At 37.9% G+C, this 19,661-nt stretch overlaps 1 protein-coding gene across 4 annotated transcripts in view; it reads left to right on the top strand.

The window, feature by feature from the left end:
• Positions 1-281: 281 nt before the first annotated feature.
• DSC2 (desmocollin 2) overlaps positions 282-19,661 on the top strand; it is a 34,605-nt gene continuing 15,225 nt past the window's right edge. For 2 of the 4 annotated variants that reach the window (XM_041774152.1, XM_041774173.1), the window contains exons 1-8: positions 282-413; positions 6,535-6,619; positions 7,698-7,894; positions 8,852-8,962; positions 10,227-10,382; positions 14,310-14,454; positions 15,375-15,541; positions 19,481-19,615. In XM_041774152.1, the coding sequence (XP_041630086.1) occupies positions 345-413; positions 6,535-6,619; positions 7,698-7,894; positions 8,852-8,962; positions 10,227-10,382; positions 14,310-14,454; positions 15,375-15,541; positions 19,481-19,615 (1,065 nt within the window). In that variant the 5' untranslated portion in view covers positions 282-344. Of the gene's footprint in view, positions 414-6,534; positions 6,620-7,697; positions 7,895-8,842; positions 8,963-10,226; positions 10,383-14,309; positions 14,455-15,374; positions 15,542-19,480; positions 19,616-19,661 lie in introns of all 4 variants that reach the window. The other 2 variants (XM_041774142.1, XM_041774162.1) reach the window with 1 other exon arrangement.

Below are 19,661 nucleotides of genomic sequence, written 5' to 3'. Positions count from 1 at the left end.
GGAGGGGGTGATGGGGCATATAGGTGGCGACCGCGGCTGAGAACACTAGCGCGGGCGACCGGGCGGAGGCGACGGCGGTTCCCACCTGCTGCGCTCCTCCAGAAATGAAGACTTGAGAAAAGAGCGAGGAGGGGCCGATCCGTGTCCTTCGGCCGCGCCTGGAGCCCCACCCCCGGCCAGAGGAAAAGCCCTTGGCTGCGCGGCGGGCGCCCCCGAGAAACCCTCGCAGCCTCCCGCGCTCCGGCCGCGGCCTTCGGCCTCGCCCAGCCCGCCCAGCCCGCCCAGCCCGCCCAGCCCGCCGCGGGCGCCTCCGCAGGGGAGCTCGCCGGGCCCCGCAGGGCCCCATGGCGCCAGCCCGCGCCACCCGCTCCGCCAGCGGAGCCCTCCGCGCGCAACTGCTGCTGACCCTCGCGGTGAGTGGCCGCGGCCGCCTGGGGGGCGCGGGGGCGGGGGCGGGGGCGGGGGCGCGCGGCCGGGCTGCTCCCGGGCGCAGCGGAATCGGGGGCAGGTTGCCAGCACGAGGCGGGCGGCCTGGGCGCCGCGATCCCGGAGGCGGGGAGGAGGGTGTCGGCCGCAGATGTAATCGGCGCGGGCGGCGGGAGACAGACGCCAGCCGCAAACGCCCATCCCAGACCGTGGCCTCTGGGCAGGAGCGGGCCGCGCGGCTCGTGGGGCGCCTGCCGTCGGGGGGAGGCGCGGGCGCTCCTGCCCGGGGGCCCGGCGCGGAGGCCGCGGCGGGAAGCGCTCGCCTGGGTCCAAGGGAGGGCGGGGGGCGCCCTTCCAGGGGCGGCTCGCAGTGGGGGTGCGCGCGCAGGAGACGGTGCAGGGGCGGGCCCTGGGCGACCCTTCCTGTGGTCCCGTTGTTTGTCGGCCTGTGCGGTTGCCTTCATCTGGACCTTTTTTTTTTTTTTTTTTAAAGATTTTGTTTATTTATTCATGAGAGACAGAGAGAGAGAGAGGCAGAGACACAGGCAGGGGGAGAAGCAGGCTCCATGCAGGGAGCCCGACGTGGGACTCGATCCTGGGACCCCAGGATCAGGCTCTGGGCTGAAGGCAGGCGCTCAACCGCTGAGCCACCCCGGCTGCCCCACCTTCATCTTTTAGGGAAATGTTCGTCCGGATGTCTTGTGCACAGAGGCATCGAGAGTCTCTTCCTAGGCCCTCTGGCTCTGACTTCTTTCCCATGTTAAGGAACACTGTAGCAGTGACTCCACGCACCCAGTCTTCGGAGCGAGAAGGGGTGGTTTTATTTGGGGAGGGACAGTCCCCCTCATTGGCAGAAGAGACTGGGATCTCAGGGCTGGGCCAGGGCAGGGGGAGTGAGGGGGAGGCAGAAGGTAGGGGAATTCAAAGCCGATGGACAGCCCCTGGGAGAGTTTGGGATCAGAGGTTTCCCAGACTGGATTTCCTGAGTCCCCTAGGAAGAGAAAAATTAAATAGACCAGGTGCCAAAGAGTGCTCAACCCGGTGTGACCTTTCCTGTTGAGCCCCAAGTTCTCTGAAGGAGGGGCACCCGGGTGACTCAGGTCCTGATCCCTGGGTCCTGGAGTCAAGTCCCACATCAGGTTCCATGCAGGGAGCTTGCTTCTCCCTCTGCCCTCTGCCTATGTCTCTGTGTCTCTCATGAATAAATAAATAAAATCTTAAAAAAAAAAAAAAAGTTCCCTGAAGGACAAGGGGACACACCTGAAGAACAGACAGCAGGAAGATTCCTTCTGGGAGTGCTGGAACAGGGGGGAGGAAATACTCGAATTACTTCACTTCTCAACTGCTCTTAGTTGACGGTGAATTCTTTAAAATTTTAAGCCCCGAAATTGTCAATTGTCGTTGTTACTATCATTAACGTCTTTCTCTAGGAATCCTATGGACTCAAACCCTTTGTTAAGTTCCCAGGGCACATTGGTATCACAGAAAGCGCCAGGTGCATAGCAATTAATATTTTACCGTTCAGAAAACTAAGAATGGAATAAATAACGGTCGCAAAATATGTAGTCAATGACAAAGAACTTTGGTTAGATCCCTAATAAAATTGCCACTTCTTTTTAAACCACTGGCCATCATTCTTTGAAGGAAAAGGAGTAATTAAGCTTGGACAATAATACGTATGGGCAATAAATAGCATTGCTTCACATATGCTTACGCACAAAACTTTCTCTGTGTGATCTCAGATCCTTTTGAGAAGAAAAACAATAAAGTATATAAACGAAAGGGGATTCTTTCCTCATTCCTTGGCTTTTTCCTAATCTATTCCCAATCCTCATTCCTTGGCTTTTCTTAGCTTCAAAGCTGGTTTAGCCAGAAGTGGGATAGATAGAAAAAAGCGCTGGCTCTGGGTACACCCCTTATCCTGCTACATTCTAGCTGGAAGGTGTGGTGTGAGTTCTTCAGGTTGTTCTGGTGTTCGTGTGCATATCTGGGCAAAGTCCTGCCAGCCTCAGACGGTTCTTGTGGTTGGGAGCTTCAAGTATGATAGATGTGTAAAGAGCATTTGAGTAGAAGATATTATTAAATAAGAGTGAACAATTCCTATTCACTGGAGAAACACCCTTTACATTTCCTTCTCTCCGTGTACCCAATTAATCCTTCACTATTCCACGAATGGGCTTCTCCTGCTTCCTGATTTTGGTTTTACCTCACACATGTCTTAACCATTTGAACTCTGGTTTCTACCTAAACACCGAATTAGGCTGCTCGCTTTCTAAGGTCATAGGGATCTCCCTTGCTAATTATAAACCATTCCTTATAGGATTCCACCGTGTAGATTGTGCCTTTATTGAAACTCACTCCCTTTTTTCTTTTGACCTTTCTGTTTCTGACTACTCAGAATGAGAATCTCTATTCTAGGTCCTGTCCTTGAATAGGACTTAGTATAAGTAGTATAAGTAGTATAGGTGCCTTATACTAATAGGACTTAGTATAAGTAGTATAGGTGCCTCCTTATACTAAATTTGTTAGTTGGGATGTCTTCCTCGAACAGTAAGTCTATGTCTACCTAATATGATGTGTGACACAGCAGTTATTATCTTCTCAAACAATGCTGCTTTTCTTGAGTCCTGTATTTCAGTGAATGACACTACCATACACCTTGTTGCTCAGGTAGGAAGTTTGGAAGCTGTTTGTTTTTCCTTCTTCACTGCTCCCCACCCCCAATCCATCATTAAGTCCCATTAAATCTACATTCAGAGTTACCTTGCGGATATCTCTGCTTCTATACATCACCTCTGCTATTACTTTTTGCTATTACAAATAATGTCACAGTGAATAAAGTTGTGTGTTGAACCCATACCTCATGCAGGGCACCACAGAAGAAGTCCAAACAGATGAAAGATTTGTATGTAACATATGATACCATACAGATAATAGGAGACATGGTGAATTCCTATTTAAGTTGGAGTCAGGAAGGCCTATCTTTGGTTCACATGGCTTAGATTTCAAAGGCCATTTATTAATATCGAGAAAAGCAATTATATTGTTATAATAATTAATGTAAATATATTATTAATAATATAAATCAATTATATTAAGACATATACACACTTGTCCATGGCAAAAAAAACCCAAACCAAACCAAAGTATTAAAAGCAAAGTCAAAGGTAACTCAAATTGGAAAAAGAAATGCAGATCATATTTTAAAAGGCTTATCTACAAGTATATAAAGAGCTCTCATAAATTAAATAGTCCAGCATGAGCATGGATGTGAGAAGGTGCCATAAAGTAATAAAAATGGCCCATAAAAGAAGATCTGTGTCATTTCTGGGCTTCACGTATTCCATTTCTATGTTTGGAACATATAAGCTCTTGGCATGGCTAATATATAGCCCCTCTTCTGGTGACCTCCTCTGGCTCTTAGATGAGGCCAGTTCCCCTGCTATCCTATAGCATCCTATATCTCTCTCTTAGAGCATTTATCCTCCTTTATTGAAATTACAACTATATCTTATCCTTGAACTCAATGTTTCATGAAGATTGGGTTTATTGCTCTGTGTCTGGTACATAGTAGACATTCAGTAATGTTAGTAAATATTAGTTAAATGCATAAATGAATGGATGTCCGGGATACTGTTCTCTAAAGTATTGACATAATCTGACATTTCTCACCTTCTCTGTCTGCTCTTTTTATCTTAGTCTAAGTCACCATTCTCCCTCTCTTAGATTTCTTTTTTTCTTTTTTCAAGATTTATTTATTTATTTATTTATTTATTTATTTATTTATTTATTTATGATAGAGAGAGAGAGAGAGAGAGAGAGAGGGAGAGACACAGGCAGAGGGAGAAGCAGGCTCCATGCCGGGAGCCCGATGCGGCATTTGATCCCGGGTCTCCAGGATCGCGCCCTGGGCCAAAGGCAGTTGCCAAACCGCTGAGCCACCCAGGGATCTCCCCTGTCTTAGATTTCTGTTGGAACCTCCCAGCTGGTCTTCTTGCTTCTACTCTTGCTTCTCTGTAGTCCATTCTCATGGGGCCACCAGAATGAGTCTTTGTAAATGCTCACCACATTATGCCACTCCATAGCTTCTAAACCTATGGCTGCTTCTCTTTGCACTCAGAATAAAATCTGCACTCCCATTATGGCCTTTTAGATCCCACATAATATGTCCATGATTGTCCCTTTAATATCATCTTGTATCACTCTTCCCTCACTGTGCATTCCTTCCATGACTGCCTTTTTGTTCTTTTAACACACCAGGTAAAATCCTCTTCTGGGGTCTTTGTTCTGATTTTTCTTCCACCTGGAAGACTTTTCCCTATTTAGTGAACTGGTTTGCTTCCTTATTTCATTCAGGCTTCTGGTTTTCCCTTTATCACCTTTTCTCCCTGCTTTAATGTTTATCTTTTGGCATTATATGACCTTTGTGTATTTATTTTTTTGTCTGTCAATCAACATAAGGTAGTCTCTGTGAGGTCAAGGACTTTGCTTTGTTCACTGCTGAGCATTGCCTTGCGCCTAGTAAGCAACCAGTAAATGGGGGTTGAATGAATAAGTAGATACATGCTTTCAACCACCTTGTATGGACTCTTCACACATCTCGTTTTATTCCTGTTCTAAGATGATACAGCCAACAAACAAACACTCTTCTCAACTTTTAATTTCCAATTAGGCTCTTCACTGTGTCCATCCATTAATTTCCAAATGACATGTAATCACTTCCTATATAATTTAACTTGGATAATTAAATGTATATTGGCATGTGTCATGGAAATAAAATGTGTCTTAGACGTAAATATTTTAATCCAAATTCTAATTTGTGTTTATAGACTTTGTAAATACAGTGTCAGTGCTAGTCAGCTATCTTGCTTTTGGCCAAAAGCCTTTGCAAAACTATAGAATTGTGAGTCTTTCAGAAGTGTGCATTATACAGTTTTAGAACAGAATTAAATTTCAGTGTGTTCAAATACATATAGTATTGGAATTGGTTGCCATAAATCACTAACTCATTTAAAAAATTTTAAGTGGAATGTTTTATAAAATGACCTTACTGATCATTTATGAGAAGATGTGCCTCCAAAATAAATTCATATTTCAAAGTTATATGCTTGTTTGTATGGGGTCATAGATAAATAATCTCCAAGTTGCTCTGTGATAATGAGTTCATGCTTCTCTGTAAAGCATTGGGTTTTGTTTAAGATATTATTGATTTGGTACCATAGCTCATAGGCAATTGACAATTGAAACACTTTGCTGACTCTGGAAATTTGTTTTTGTTTCTCCTTCCTATTCGCATACCTGTGCTGCCTTCCTGAATTGTTACTATTCTCTGACACAGGGTGTCATTCGTTCCTGGATATACTCACTAAATTAGTCAGTGAATTTACTATTAATTCTTTTTTACAGAATAAGAAACAAAACCCAAGAGGGTAAGGAATTCCTGGATTTTTTTTTAAAAGATTTATTTATTTATTCATGAGAGACACACACAGAGAGAGGCAGACACAGGCAGAGGGAGAAGCAGGCTCCTCACAGCGAGCCCGATGTGGGACTCGATCCCAGGACCCCGGGATCACGCCCTGGGCCGAAGGCAGATGCTCAACCACGGAGCCACGGAGGAGTCCCGGAATCCTGGATTTTACATGCTTTGTGAAGGAGGGAGCCATGACCCGGAATCATGCCCTGAGCCAAAGGCAGATGTTCAACCGCTGAGCCACTGAGGCATCCCTTGGTCTATTGTTTTATTCTTTGTTTCCATACAATTTTGTCCTGATTTCTACTACAGTGTTATGTTTTGTTTTTTTAAAGTATTTTATTTATTTATTCATGAGAGACACACAGAGAGGCAGAGACATAGGCAGAGGGAGAAGCAGGCTCCATGCAGGGAGCCTGATGTGGGACTCGATCCGAGATCCCGGAATCATGCCCTGAGCCCAAGGCTCTCGCTCAACCGCTGAGCCACCCAGGCGTTCCCAGTGTTATGTTTTTAAATTTTATTTTTCTCATTGTATAAACTAATTTATAATTACACTAATTTCTAATTTATGTAAACTATATGCACACTAAAAGGATATTTTTTAAATGCATAATATTGATTTGATATTTTAGATCTTAACATTTACCTGTGATGCCTGCAAAAAAGTCATACTACATGTCCCCTCCAAACTAGATGCTGAGAAATTTGTCGGTAGAGGTAAGAAACAGATTAAATGTGTAATAAATCTTACTTGATATTATATTGTAAAATTAATGTAATTTTTAGAAGGATAACTATTGGAATTCATAGTTAAAACTAACATAATACATTATCATTTGTAATACATTTGGTGTCATTTCAATAAAAGGAATATTCCTTTTTTTGAAAAACATGATTCTATGAAGTAGATAAAAAGATTTAGTTTGAGTAATAAATAATTATTAATATTTATACTAGATGCAAAGTACGGTATACGTGATAACATTCTTCTATGAAGCTGGGAAATAGTATTGAAACTATTTCTTGAGTTTAAAAGTGTTGTTTTTGGATTTAATCATAAAACATTTTGGCTTCTCACCGATATGTATTTCCACATATAGCTTTATATCATTTTTTTGTGTGTGTGTGCAGAAGAGAGAGAAAGGGAGAGAGAGAGAAAGAGTGCATGCACAAGTGCAGGGGAGGGACAGAGGCAGAGGGAGAGAGTATCCTAGGCAGAGGGCCTTGACACAGGGCTGGACCCTACGACCCTGAGATCATGACCTGAGCTGAAGTCGAGTCCCACATTTAACCAACTGAGCCACCCAGACACCCCTTATCAATTAGTTTTTTCACAAAACTCAAAATGTACAAGGAAAGAGCAGACCAGTGAGAACACAGAATATAATGACTAACAGTAGTTACAAAGAGTTAGCTTAAAAACTACTGATTAAGTCTCTAGATTCCCTTTAAGTTCTCACATGTGTTACTCTATAGTTAATTTCAGTTAATAAAGAAAAACTTTTTTTGGTTTGGTATACATATTCAAAAACTGGACCTTACATGCCTTTATTTCAGGACAAATATCTTTTTTTTTTTTAAAGGGTGTAAAGTAGGTATTAGAAGTGATGTATGTGTTTATGCACAGTTTAATTAACCATATAGTTTCATATGTGCTTTTAAAAATGCAACTTTTACAAGAATCAGTGTAATGAATTTTAAGTTTTTGCCCCCCCCACAAATGCATAGATTACTGTTAATACCATATATTGTTTTGTTTTTCCTTACAAATGATTGCTGTGTGTATTTTCTACAGTTAACCTGAAGGAGTGCTTTCAGTCTGCAAATCTGATTCATTCGAGTGATCCTGATTTCCAAATTTTAGAAGATGGTTCAGTCTATACAACAAATGCTGTTTTGTCTTCAGAGGAGAGAAGTTTTAGCATATTACTTTCCAACACTGAGAACCAAGAAGAAAAGAAAATACTTGTTCTTTTACAGCATCAAACTAAGGTATGCCACACTATAGGAATGAAGTATAATGAATTGTTTTCTGCAGCTGTAGCATTACCAGGGAAGATGTGGAATCAGAGAAGATGTGGGATAGCTCAGCTTGGTGAAGAATGGAAACCATCATGCACTTTAAAAGTGTTCAAACGATGGAAAGTCACCACATCAGTTATTCTAGGTTGTAATTCCTTTTCATTTGGGACATGAATGGAGAAATGGGGATGCTGCAGCATGAGAACTTGAGATCAGGTACAAAGACACATTGCTTGATCTTTCCTTTCAAAACACAAGTTTTGAAACTCTATCTCTGGAGGTCTTCTGTGTCTCGGACAGCATAATTTGTAGTCTTAAACAGTAAATGGCTGTGTTAGTTTGAGGTCAAGACCTCACACATGCTTCCTGTATTCTGGTACTAGAGATCCAGATGACTTCTGTTCAACCATTGGCCATTATTCACTGCAGCAGCTTGAGAGTTATCACCCTTTTTTTTCTCCTCATTCTGACACAGATCTCTCTTTTGGCCTGTGGCTCTTCCTAGCTGCTGGTGAGTGGAAGGTGCATATGCTGGATTTAGAAGGTCATTCAACTGTATATTCCCTTTCTCTTGCATCTCTCTCCTCCCATGGTTTTGCATGTATGCAGTATGGCAGCAGTAACATTGGTTTTATTTTGTTTTGTTTTTAAAATTTGCTTCTAGGCTTCCAATTCCATCTCTTTTTTTTTCCATATTTGTACCAAGTTATTTTCTCAAGAGGATTGATGTAATAACAGTTAAGACAGTTATTATTTTTTTGTTACCTTTTTGCAGTGTTGATATTTAGTTTGGTTTTCAAGCACGACCATGGTCTTACACCTTCCCAGTTAATCCTCATGAGAGATGTGTCAGAATTCCAACGTTTGTGAATAAAGTAATCATTGACTTTATTTTTTTTTCCTGTGTTCTAAATTGAGGTACTAAAGAAAAGACATTCTAAAGAAAAAGTTCTAAGACGTGCCAAGAGAAGATGGGCTCCTATTCCTTGTTCAATGCAAGAGAATTCTTTGGGTCCTTTCCCACTTTTTCTTCAACAGGTACAATTTACTATACTTTCACTGTGAAAGTCAATGATTTCCTTTTTTTTCTTTTTAAATTTGGACAATGAATATGCAGTTATTTTAAAAACAGTTGCATATGAATACATCAGTATGTGTATTATATGTTTCAATAAATGGATATAAATATATATTTTTATACTAGCATACAGTTTTTTGTAGTTTAGTCATGCAAAGACCATTTATGAAATTGTAAAACCCATCTAGCACTCTCAAACACATGGTTCCTTAATGAATTTTCATGTTAGCAAGCGTGTTGCCTGGACATAGTCTAGCAACCCCCATATTCCATAATAGATGAAATTGCTGACACAAAGACAAATGCCATGAAGGGGAAAAGACACATACATCCTTTCTATTGTTTTTTCTCAAGTCCACTACTTAAATCATACTGGATCCATATTTTCTCTCTCTTTTAACTTTTAGTAGCAACCTCAGCAAATCTTGCCTTCTTCCAATATCCACAGCCACTACCATTCAATCTTTGACTTAGGCTTCTTTTTTTCTCAGTTCTTGAAATTTGAGAGAGAACTCTTCTTTATTTCCTACCAACAAATTTAATGTAGCTGAGAGAAGAGCATATTAAATTTGGGAAAGAAATAATTTGAAAATAATTGTTAGTCATCCTGACATACAGTTAAGATCTTACTAAGAGGATCAAAAGAACGAGGGGAAATACTGGCTTTTACCAGAATATAACACTTACCAGGATATTATGTCATTTCTATTCTCACTCATATCCATTTCCACCCCTTCTTTCACTTCAGCTTCTATAGTAAAAAAAGATGCTGACAAATAGCAGAAACTAATTAAGGAAGGCATTTCCCATGTTTTTGTCCTGTAGACAGTAACTTTAAACCGAGTGTCTCAGATGTTATGTATAATACAAACTCAAGCTTAAAAAATTGACAAAAGGGTAATTTTTCACGCTCAGAATACTTTTTCTCTGACAGTTAAAGTCTTAAATGTTTGGTCCACATAGTATCCATTTAGCCTTTAAAGCATTTCTCAGTTATTCTGGAAAACTAAGACACTACTACATTGTTGGCCTCATGCCTTGCTCTTGAAATTTCTCAGTTATGAGTCTTCCTTATTTTATTGCTATTTCTTACTCATACATGATAATATAGGGGACAGTTACTTATTGCAACAAACATGGCGACGTGATTGGAGAAATATATATAGATGAAAGTTTTGCTGAAATAAAAATTTGTCTCTTATGCATATAATATCTACTTTTTAGATTCAATCTGACACCGCACAAAACTACACTATATTCTATTCCATAAGAGGACCTGGGGTGGACCGAGAACCTAAGAATTTATTTTATGTAGAGAGAGATACTGGAAATCTGTTTTGTACTCGTCCTGTAGATCGTGAGGAATATGAATCCTTTGAGGTAAAGTCTGAAGTTTACATATTGTATAATGATTATTAAGCTTGGCTATTTAATCTCTCATTCTCAATTTATTTACCTTTTTCTGTTCTCTGAGCTTGTCTATGCTCTGGTTACATCTGATAGCACAAATTTGAAACAAAAAGAAATACCATTAGATTCTTAGATTGATCTTGGTATGGTAATGTTACTTTTTAAAAAAATATTTTATTTATTTATTTATTTATTTATTTATTTATTTATTTATTTATTTTAGAGAGAAAGAGAGAGAGAGAGAGAGAGATCCTGAGTAAGGAGGGGGGAGCAGAGGGAGAGGGAAAGAATCTCATACAGACTCCACACTGAGCACAGTGCCCTACACAAGACTCAATCTCACAACCTCACAACCTCACAACCCTGAGATCATGACCTGAGCTGAAACCAAGAGTCAGATGCTAACCAACTGAGCCACTGAGGCACCCCTAGAATTGAACATTTAGTTTAGAACTGCTACAAGATGGCCTTCTAAGTACTTGAGATATTCTACTTTCTCTGAGAACTGTTATGAGAAAAATTGGAATTGAAATTCGTATTATAAAATTAAGAGAAAGAAATTGCATTCCATGCGAAATTTATAGCTGTGCATTTATTCTATTTCTGACTTTCCCTTTTTTTTAAAATTTTTATTTACTTATGATAGTCACAGAGAGAGAGAGAGAGAGACAGGCAGAGACACAGGCAGAGGGAGAAGCAGGCTCCATGCGCCGGGAGCCCGATGTGGCATTCAATCCCGGGTCTCCAGGATCGCGCTCTGGGCCAAAGGCAGGCGCCAAACCGCTGCGCCACCCAGGGATCCCTGATTTTCCCTTTTTAAATTAAAAAACCCTCTGACTTTCCCTTTTTAAATTAAAAAATCCTCATGAAGAGAATTATCTAAATATAACTACCAATATGCATAAAATTCTACTTACTAAGGATAGTAAGATAATATAGTAAGTATTAAGATAATATTCTAGTTAACTGTACCTGGGGAGTTTGGAGTTCTAAGAGTCCAAAGTTAACAAAGATCCAGAAAGTGATATTGAAAATCTATGCACAAAAAAAAAAAAATCTATGCACCTGAAACTTTAAAACAAAACAAAATAATAGAGAAATGGAAAGATTTCAGGCTCATGCATTGGAAGAACAAATATTGTTAAAATGTCTATACTATGCAAAGCAATCTATAGATTTAATGCAGTCACTATCAAAACACCAGCAGCATTTTTCACAGAACTAGAACAAACAGTCCGAAAATTTTTATAGAACAACAAAAGACCTTGAATAGTTAAAGCAGTCTTGAAAAAGAAAAAAAAAAAGCCCAGATTTCAAGTTATATTACAATGCTGTACTAATCAGGGCACCTGGCTGCCTCATTTGGTGAAACATGTGACTTGATCTCAGGGTTGTGAGGTTAAGCTGATGCTGGGTGTAGAGATTACTTAAAAAAATCTTTAAAAATAAACAAAGTTATACTAATCAGAACAATATAGTATTGGCATAAAAATAGAGACATATCTGGAGATCCCTGGGTAGCTCAGCGGTTTGGCGCCTGCCTTCGGCCCAGGGGGTGATTCTGGAGTCCTGGGATCAAGTTCCACGTCGGGCTCCTGCATGGAGCCTGCTTTTCCCTCTGCCTGTGTCTCTGCCTCTTGCTCTCTCTGTGTCTCTCATGAATAAATGGATGAAATCTTAAAAAGAAAATAGAGACGTATCAATGGAATAGGATAGAAAACCCAAGAAATAAACCCAAACCTACAATTATATGGTCAATTAATCTTCAATAAAGGAAGAATGTTATACAATAGGGAAAAGTCTCTTCAACAAGTGGTGTTGGGAAAACTGGCCGGCTACCTGCAAAAGAATGCAAAAACATGAAAAGAATGAAATTGGAACACTTTCTTATACAATATACAAAGATAAACTCAAAATGGATTACATGTGAGACCTGAAACCATAAAAATCCAAGAACACACAGGCAATAATTTCTCTGATATTGGCCATAGCAACTTTTTTCTAGATATGTCTCCTGAGGCAAAGGAAATAAAAGCAAAAACAAACTATTGGAATTACATCAAAATGAAAAGCTTCTACACAATGAAGAAAACAATTAACAAAACTAAAAGGCAACCTATTGAATGGGAGAAGATATTTGTAAATGACATAGATGATAGTATCTAAAATACATAAAGAACTTATAAAACTCAACACTCAAAAAACAAATAACCCAATTAAAAATGGACAAAAGGCAGGAACAGATATTTCTCCAAAGAAGACATACAGATGGCCAACAAACACATGAAAAGATGCTCAACATTGCTCATCATCAGGGAAATACAAATCAAAACCACAATAAGATATCACTCTACACCTGTCAGTATGGCTAGAATCAAAACACAGGAAACAACAACTGTTGGTGAGGATGTGGAGAAAAAAGAACCTTCTTCCATTTTTTTAATTAAATATTTTATTTTATATATTTATTTGAGAGAGACAGAGAGAGCGAGCATGTGTTGGGGGAGGGCAGAAGGAGAAGGAGAAGGAGAGGCAGATTACCTTCTGGGCAGGGAGCCCTACACAGGGCTCAATCTCGGGACCCTGAGATCATGATCTGAGCTGAAGTCAAATACTTGACTGTTTAAGCTAACTAGGCACATTGAACCTTTTTGCATTTATGATGAGGATGCAGACTGGTGCAGCCACCAAAGGAAACAGTATGGGGATTCCTCAAAAAGTTAAAAATAGAACTATCCACAATCCAGTAATCACACTACTTGGTATCTACCTCAAAAATACAAAAACACTAATTCAAAAGGACACAAGCTCCCCTATGTTTATAGCAGCATTATTTACAAATTATGGAAGCAACTCCGTTTCCAATGATAGATAAGTGAATAAAGAAGAGTGGTATATATATATATATATATATATATATATATATATATATATACACACACACATATATATAGTATAAATATATATGGTATAAATATATATATATATATTTGCAATGAATTATCATTCAATCATAAGAAAGAATGAAATCTTGCCATTGCAATGACATGAATGACATGGATGGAGCTAGAGAATATAATGCTGAATGAAATAAGTTAGTCAGAGAAAGACGAATACCATATAATTTCACTTACTTGGAATTTAAGAAACAAAACAAAAACAGGGATGCCTGGGTGGCCAGTGGTCGAGCGTCTGCCTTTGGCGCAGGGCATGATCCTGGAGTTCCGGGATCGAGTTCCACATTGGGCTCCCTGCATGAAGCCTGCTTCTCCCTCTGCCTGTGTCTCTGCCACTCTCTCTGTGTCTCTCATGAATAAATAAATAAAATATTTAAACAAATAAGAAACAAAACAAGCATGCAAAGAGAAAAATAAAAGAGAGGCAAATCAAGAAACAGACTTAACTAGAGAATAAACTGATGGTTACAGGTGGGTGGGAGGTGAAATAAGTAATGGAGATTAGGAGGGCACTTGTGATGAGCACTGGGTGTTTGTATGGAAGTGTTGAATCACTATAGTCCACCTGAAATTGATATAACACTATGTTAACAATGGAGTTAAAATAAGAAATTTAATAAAACAAAGCAAAAAACCCACAAAATAATCTTTAAGACTGTTCTGGGAAAATAATAATAAAAGCTTTAACACTCATCAACAGTACAGCACTAGTAAAGAAACCAAAATTACCTATGTTATTATATTAGATAAACTTAAACAAAATGCTATTGTACACCATGAGATTAACTACCTCCTGTGACATTAAGGTTATGTCCACATCCCCAGACAATAACAAATGGTGAAACTCAGACTGCAATGCTGAACAGTCTCCAAATTAAAGCCAGAGGAAATTGGAACCATATTTTGATTTTGCTTTTTTTCCTTATTTAACTCTTCACAGCTAATTGCCTTTGCCACAACTCCAGACGGATACACTCCAGAACTTCCACTGCCACTGGTAATCAGAATTGAGGATGAAAATGACAACTACCCAATTTTTACAGAAAAAACTTATGTTTTTACAATTTCTGAAAATTGCAGAGTTGGTGCGTATCTACCTTAACAATGTGTGCAAGTTAGTGTTTTAATTCATAAGTTGAATTTCACTTTGGCTATTGGGAGGAAGCATATCCTGCTGGCAAGAACAAGGGACTTGCCAATCAGGGCTGCTGTGGGTGGAATTTGTTCTGCCTTTCACTAGCTGTGTTCTGTAAGACTGGTCAAGTTTCCTGGTCTTGACAAGCCTTATTTCCTTATCTGTAAAATGGGTTATTGATATGCAAGATTGTTATGAAGACTGATGACACATCATAAACCTGAAATGCCAAGCTTAGTGCCCGAAAACTAGAGAAATTACTTGATACATGTTATTTTGCCTTTCTGTGTGAGATAAATACTTTTAAGAGCACATACTCTGAAAAGAATGTCTTTGTGCAATTGAAGTCTTAGCCTTGAAGAGATCTATTGATATTCTGTACTGGTTAAGTGATTGACAATATTCTGAGCATTATCATAAAGATCATTGAAAATAATACAAATGTTTTCTTAAGCTTATGTCAATGGACCATAACAGCTGGAAGTCAGAATGCCATTTTTGAGTCTCCCAGAAAGATCTAACTAAATTAAGAGTTTTGGACAAATTTTTGATCATTTGATCAAATTAAGGGCAGACCTACAAATAGCAAAAGGGTAAAGAGTAGTTAGAATTCTTTTGTCTAGAGATACAAAGGCAATGGAGGGATATTATCAACATTTATAAAAATCATACATTAAATACAATAAATACAGATATGGTCCCCAAATTCAATAATGTTACAATGCTGGGATAATTTTTAAAAATAATACTTCATATAGAAGTCTGCAGATGGCCCAAAAGCTTTTTGAGGTAAATGGAAAGGAGTGAAATAAAAGGAGAGTTGGAAAGGTAAAAGTTTTGGAAATTGAAAAGGATTTTTCCCATATGTAGGTTCTACGGTGGGACAGGTGTGTGCAACTGACAAAGATGAACCTGACACGATGCACACACGTCTCAAATACTCCATCATCGAGCAGTTGCCAGCGTATCCCACACTATTTTCCATGCATCCAACTACAGGCGTGATCACCACGTCCTCATCTCAGCTAGACAGAGAGGTAACATAAATATTAGCAGCCAAAACCTGATTATCACATCGCCATTTAATCATATCTGTATATCTCTGTAGAGCACCTGTGGATTTGTTTGTGAAAAGCATGTTGTAAATCCAATTTTAGAAAAGTTATATTTTAAGTATGCCAATGGAGGTCATTAATTTTGCAATGTGCCAATTTTGAACTGCTAATTTGTTCTCTCTTGAAATATGTATGTTTTACAAAGTCAAGTTTCCCAATATTAACATTTTTATAGAATAGTAGTAAAAACAAGAAACATCAAATGGGAAAAGTGAAACTTTTGAAAATGTGCAGAAATTTGTTATTTACAGATAACAATGTTTCTTTGGTTTTGCCTGTGTCATCCCTTCCCCAACAATCTCATCTATATTCTTCCCCTTATATATTTGATTAAAAGTAAATTTATTTCCCTTTTATCGCTAGTTTACCATTTTCAACTGACTATTTGAAATCCTTATTCAGATGTTTCACAGGTACCAAAGTTGCAACTCATGTAAAATCGAACTCTTTTTTTTCCTTCTAAACATGTTTTCTCCTTGCTATGTTTTCTAGTTAAAAAGACATTAATACATTCTTTTCTTGTTGATAATTTTTATATTGACACCTTGAATTTACATTCTCAAAATTGTATTTGATGATTCCTCTTGTTCCCTCGATCAGATCACTTACTTCCAAAATTGTCTTTGTTTATATTCTGTCCATTTCCACTGTAACTATCCTAATGTAGTGAGTCATTCACATGGTTATTTAACTTTTGCCTCTTCACCAAGCATTTATTCATCTGAATTCTTATAGCAGTTTATCTGGCCTACTTATTACATTTATAATCCTTAAACTATAGTAATACATGTTTGTCAGGTATTTCCTTGATTCTTAAAACTTCATACCAGATTCATTTCATTTTCCTCTCCTTTATCCTCATGGATTAGAGTAGTGGTCCTCAAATTTTCTGGTCTCAGGATCTTTTACAATCTTATGGAAGATTCCAAAGATCTTTTGTTTATGTGAGTTAATATTTATTGATATTTACTCCATTAGCATTTAAAGCTGACACAAGTTTAAAATATTTCTTTATTCACCCATTTTAAAAATCATAAATATATTACATGCTATCATAAATAACATTTTTATTAAAAAATTACATTTTCCAAAACAGTAAATAATTTACTGATAAGACTGAAGCTATAATGCATTTTTCCAAGTATCTTTAATACCTGACTTAATATAAGACTGGTGGATTCTCTTATCTCTTTCTGTATTCAGTTTGTTATAATATGTAGCTTTAGCTAAAATATATAAAGAAAACCCAACATGATATGAAGTTATAAGAGAAAGGAGTATTTTTTTTTTTTTTTTATTCATAAGAGACATAGAGAGGCAGAGGCAGAGGGAGAAGCAGACTCCCTGCAGGGAGCCTGATTCAGGACTCCATCCCAGGACTCTGGGATCATGACCTGAGCCAAAGGCAGGCACTCAACCATTGGGCCACCCAGGCACCCCAAAAGAGGAGTATTTTAATAGTAATTTCACATCATTGTGGCTACTCTTTTGATACTACACCAAAACTTGACAAGTTTTGTTTTGTAAATGCTAGTTTCATAAATGCGTCTTTTGCAGTGGGCATTCTGAAGCCTGTTGTCAATGAGCTTTCATAATTTGTTACATTAAAATCCATGGGTCTATCTTGTACTCTGAGTCGACAATTTACCCATGTTTGATTTTGTAACATCATGTGTTGACCATTTGGAAAATAGTTTCACTGAGTTATGTGGATCTTCCATATATTGACACATTCCATTAAGCAATATAGGAAAAAAGTCACCTTCTCACCTCTATTGATACTACAATGGCTGATAAAATTTTTCAAGAAGTCTCATTTTTGTTTGAAACTCCATTTTATCATTGGCAACAAATAGTTTTTTTCCTTGAAGTGACAGATTCACTTTATGTGTAACAGAATGTCTTCCAGGGCAGCCTGGGTGGCTCAGCAGTTGAGTGCCTGCCTTTGGCCCAGGGCATGATCCTGGAGCCCTGGGATCGAGTCCCACATTGGGCTCCCTGCATAGAGCCTGCTTCTCTCTCTCTCTGCCTATGTCTCTGCCTCTCTCTGTGTATGTGTCTCTCATGAATAAATAAAATCTTAAAAAAAAATGTCTTCCAAATACACTAGTCTGAATAATGATAGATATCTTTTATGTAAAAGTGGTATTTTATGGAATAAGAACCCCAAAACAATGGCTAGTTCAGCTCATAAATAATCACACAAGTACCTCCCTTGAGAAGAACATCATGCTATGTTATGTAGCAGAACTGCTTTATTCATACCTCCCATTTCTTCCCTAGACTAATGGGTTGAAATTTAATAAAATTTAGTAAAATTATAATTTTTTACTGCATCTACAAGGACATTTCTAAGTGAAATTTTATTTTATTTTATTATAATTGTATTTTATTTATAAATTCATTTATTTTTACTGTATGTGCCAGTGAAGAATACAGTATCATTTGCAGAATAAATGAATGAATGAATTGCTCTGTATTATAGCTCCAGGAGCTATACAGATTCTTCATAGAATTTATGTGCTTAGGAAAAGCAGAATATAGACCAAGTCCTCTTTTATTATCAAATCTTGAATATCCCTTTCTAATAAGTCAGTTGAAAACATTGGACTAATGAAGGAATCTTGCGGTGTTTTTACTTAAGAGTGCTCTGGAGACACATACTGATGCCAGGATTCCAGCTTTCATCTCTTCACTTCAATCCCTTAAGCGCTTTAAGTGTCACAATTTTTATTCCATCTGAAGATCTTGCAAGTGCATATTTATGTCCCAAACTTCATTGCTTTTGCTTTTTTATCAGCCAGTTGATTATTTTGAGTAAATCTTAATTAAACAAAATATGTATTTTCTCCTAAAGTATACTAGCATGAGTTTTTAAATGAGGCCAGTATTTTTCAACTCTGCAGATGTGATTATGAGAGAAGAGTAAATCAGGAAAATTATGTGTCAAAAGCATAGAGATAGAGAAATTTTAGTTTTATTTTAGGTAAGACATAAGGGAAAAGAAAGTTTAAGAAGTGATGAAATTAAGAGAAAGGTAAACATTCTTGGTAGAAGGGTAGGATGGTTTTTTACATATTATTTTGTCCTTTGAAAAGAGATGAATTATATAGGAAAGGTATTAGCATCATCATTTTATAGAAGAGAAAATCTAGCTTAAAAAGACTTTTCCAACTGCCAGAAAGATTACATTTGTTATTTTTAGAGTTAGGAAAAGAACCCAAAGCTTCTAAATTCGTCCAGAGGGCTTTATTATTAGAGTTGCTTTTAATCCTTTCATGCTTTACTTAGGATAAATGAAACCATTATGAGGAGAAACTATTTTTTTTTCATTAGCAATGAGACTTCCACAATTCCTGATGAATATAAAACCCTAAGAACCAGATTACGTTTTCCATAGAGAGAAAAGAAATTACAGTTCCAGATCTTTCTATAAATGTAAATATTTAAAATCTGCCCTTTTTATGAGAGAGTATTTTACCTCATTATTAAAAGACTGGTATGAGAGTCACTGCTATGTAGTTTTCAACATGAGAATGTATTTTGGATAGGAAATAAAGATTTTGATTAACTGCTAGGCACTTTAAAATGTGCTCATTTACTCACCAGAAAGAGTAAAACCAAAACCAATTTTTCTATATTCTATATAGAGTAGCACTTTAAATTTGAAAAACTAATCTATTTTCATAAATTAATAGAAAATGACTAGTGTGAGGAAATTATTCTTTTGCCAGTACCTAAAAACTATGAAATTTAATGGTGTAATTCTTATATTTTTAATGCAAGAAAAATTACAGAGTGTGAATTAAGATTTCATTTATAATGTTGCTTTCACTCAGTAATGAAATTCTTTCTTTTCAGCTAATTGATAAATACCAGTTGAAAATAAAAGTACAAGATATGGATGGTCAATATTTCGGTTTGCAGACAACTTCAATTTGCATCATTAATATTGATGATGTAAATGACAACTTGCCAACATTTACCCGTACTTCTGTAAGTACATGATAGTAATAAAAGAAAAATGTATGACCCTGTGTGA

Source organism: Vulpes lagopus, chromosome 1, assembly GCF_018345385.1.
Source record: "Vulpes lagopus strain Blue_001 chromosome 1, ASM1834538v1, whole genome shotgun sequence".
Taxonomy (NCBI): domain Eukaryota; kingdom Metazoa; phylum Chordata; class Mammalia; order Carnivora; family Canidae; genus Vulpes; species Vulpes lagopus.
The sequence above is the reverse complement of the archived record's forward strand: the minus strand, read 5'-3'. Positions and strand labels throughout refer to the sequence as shown.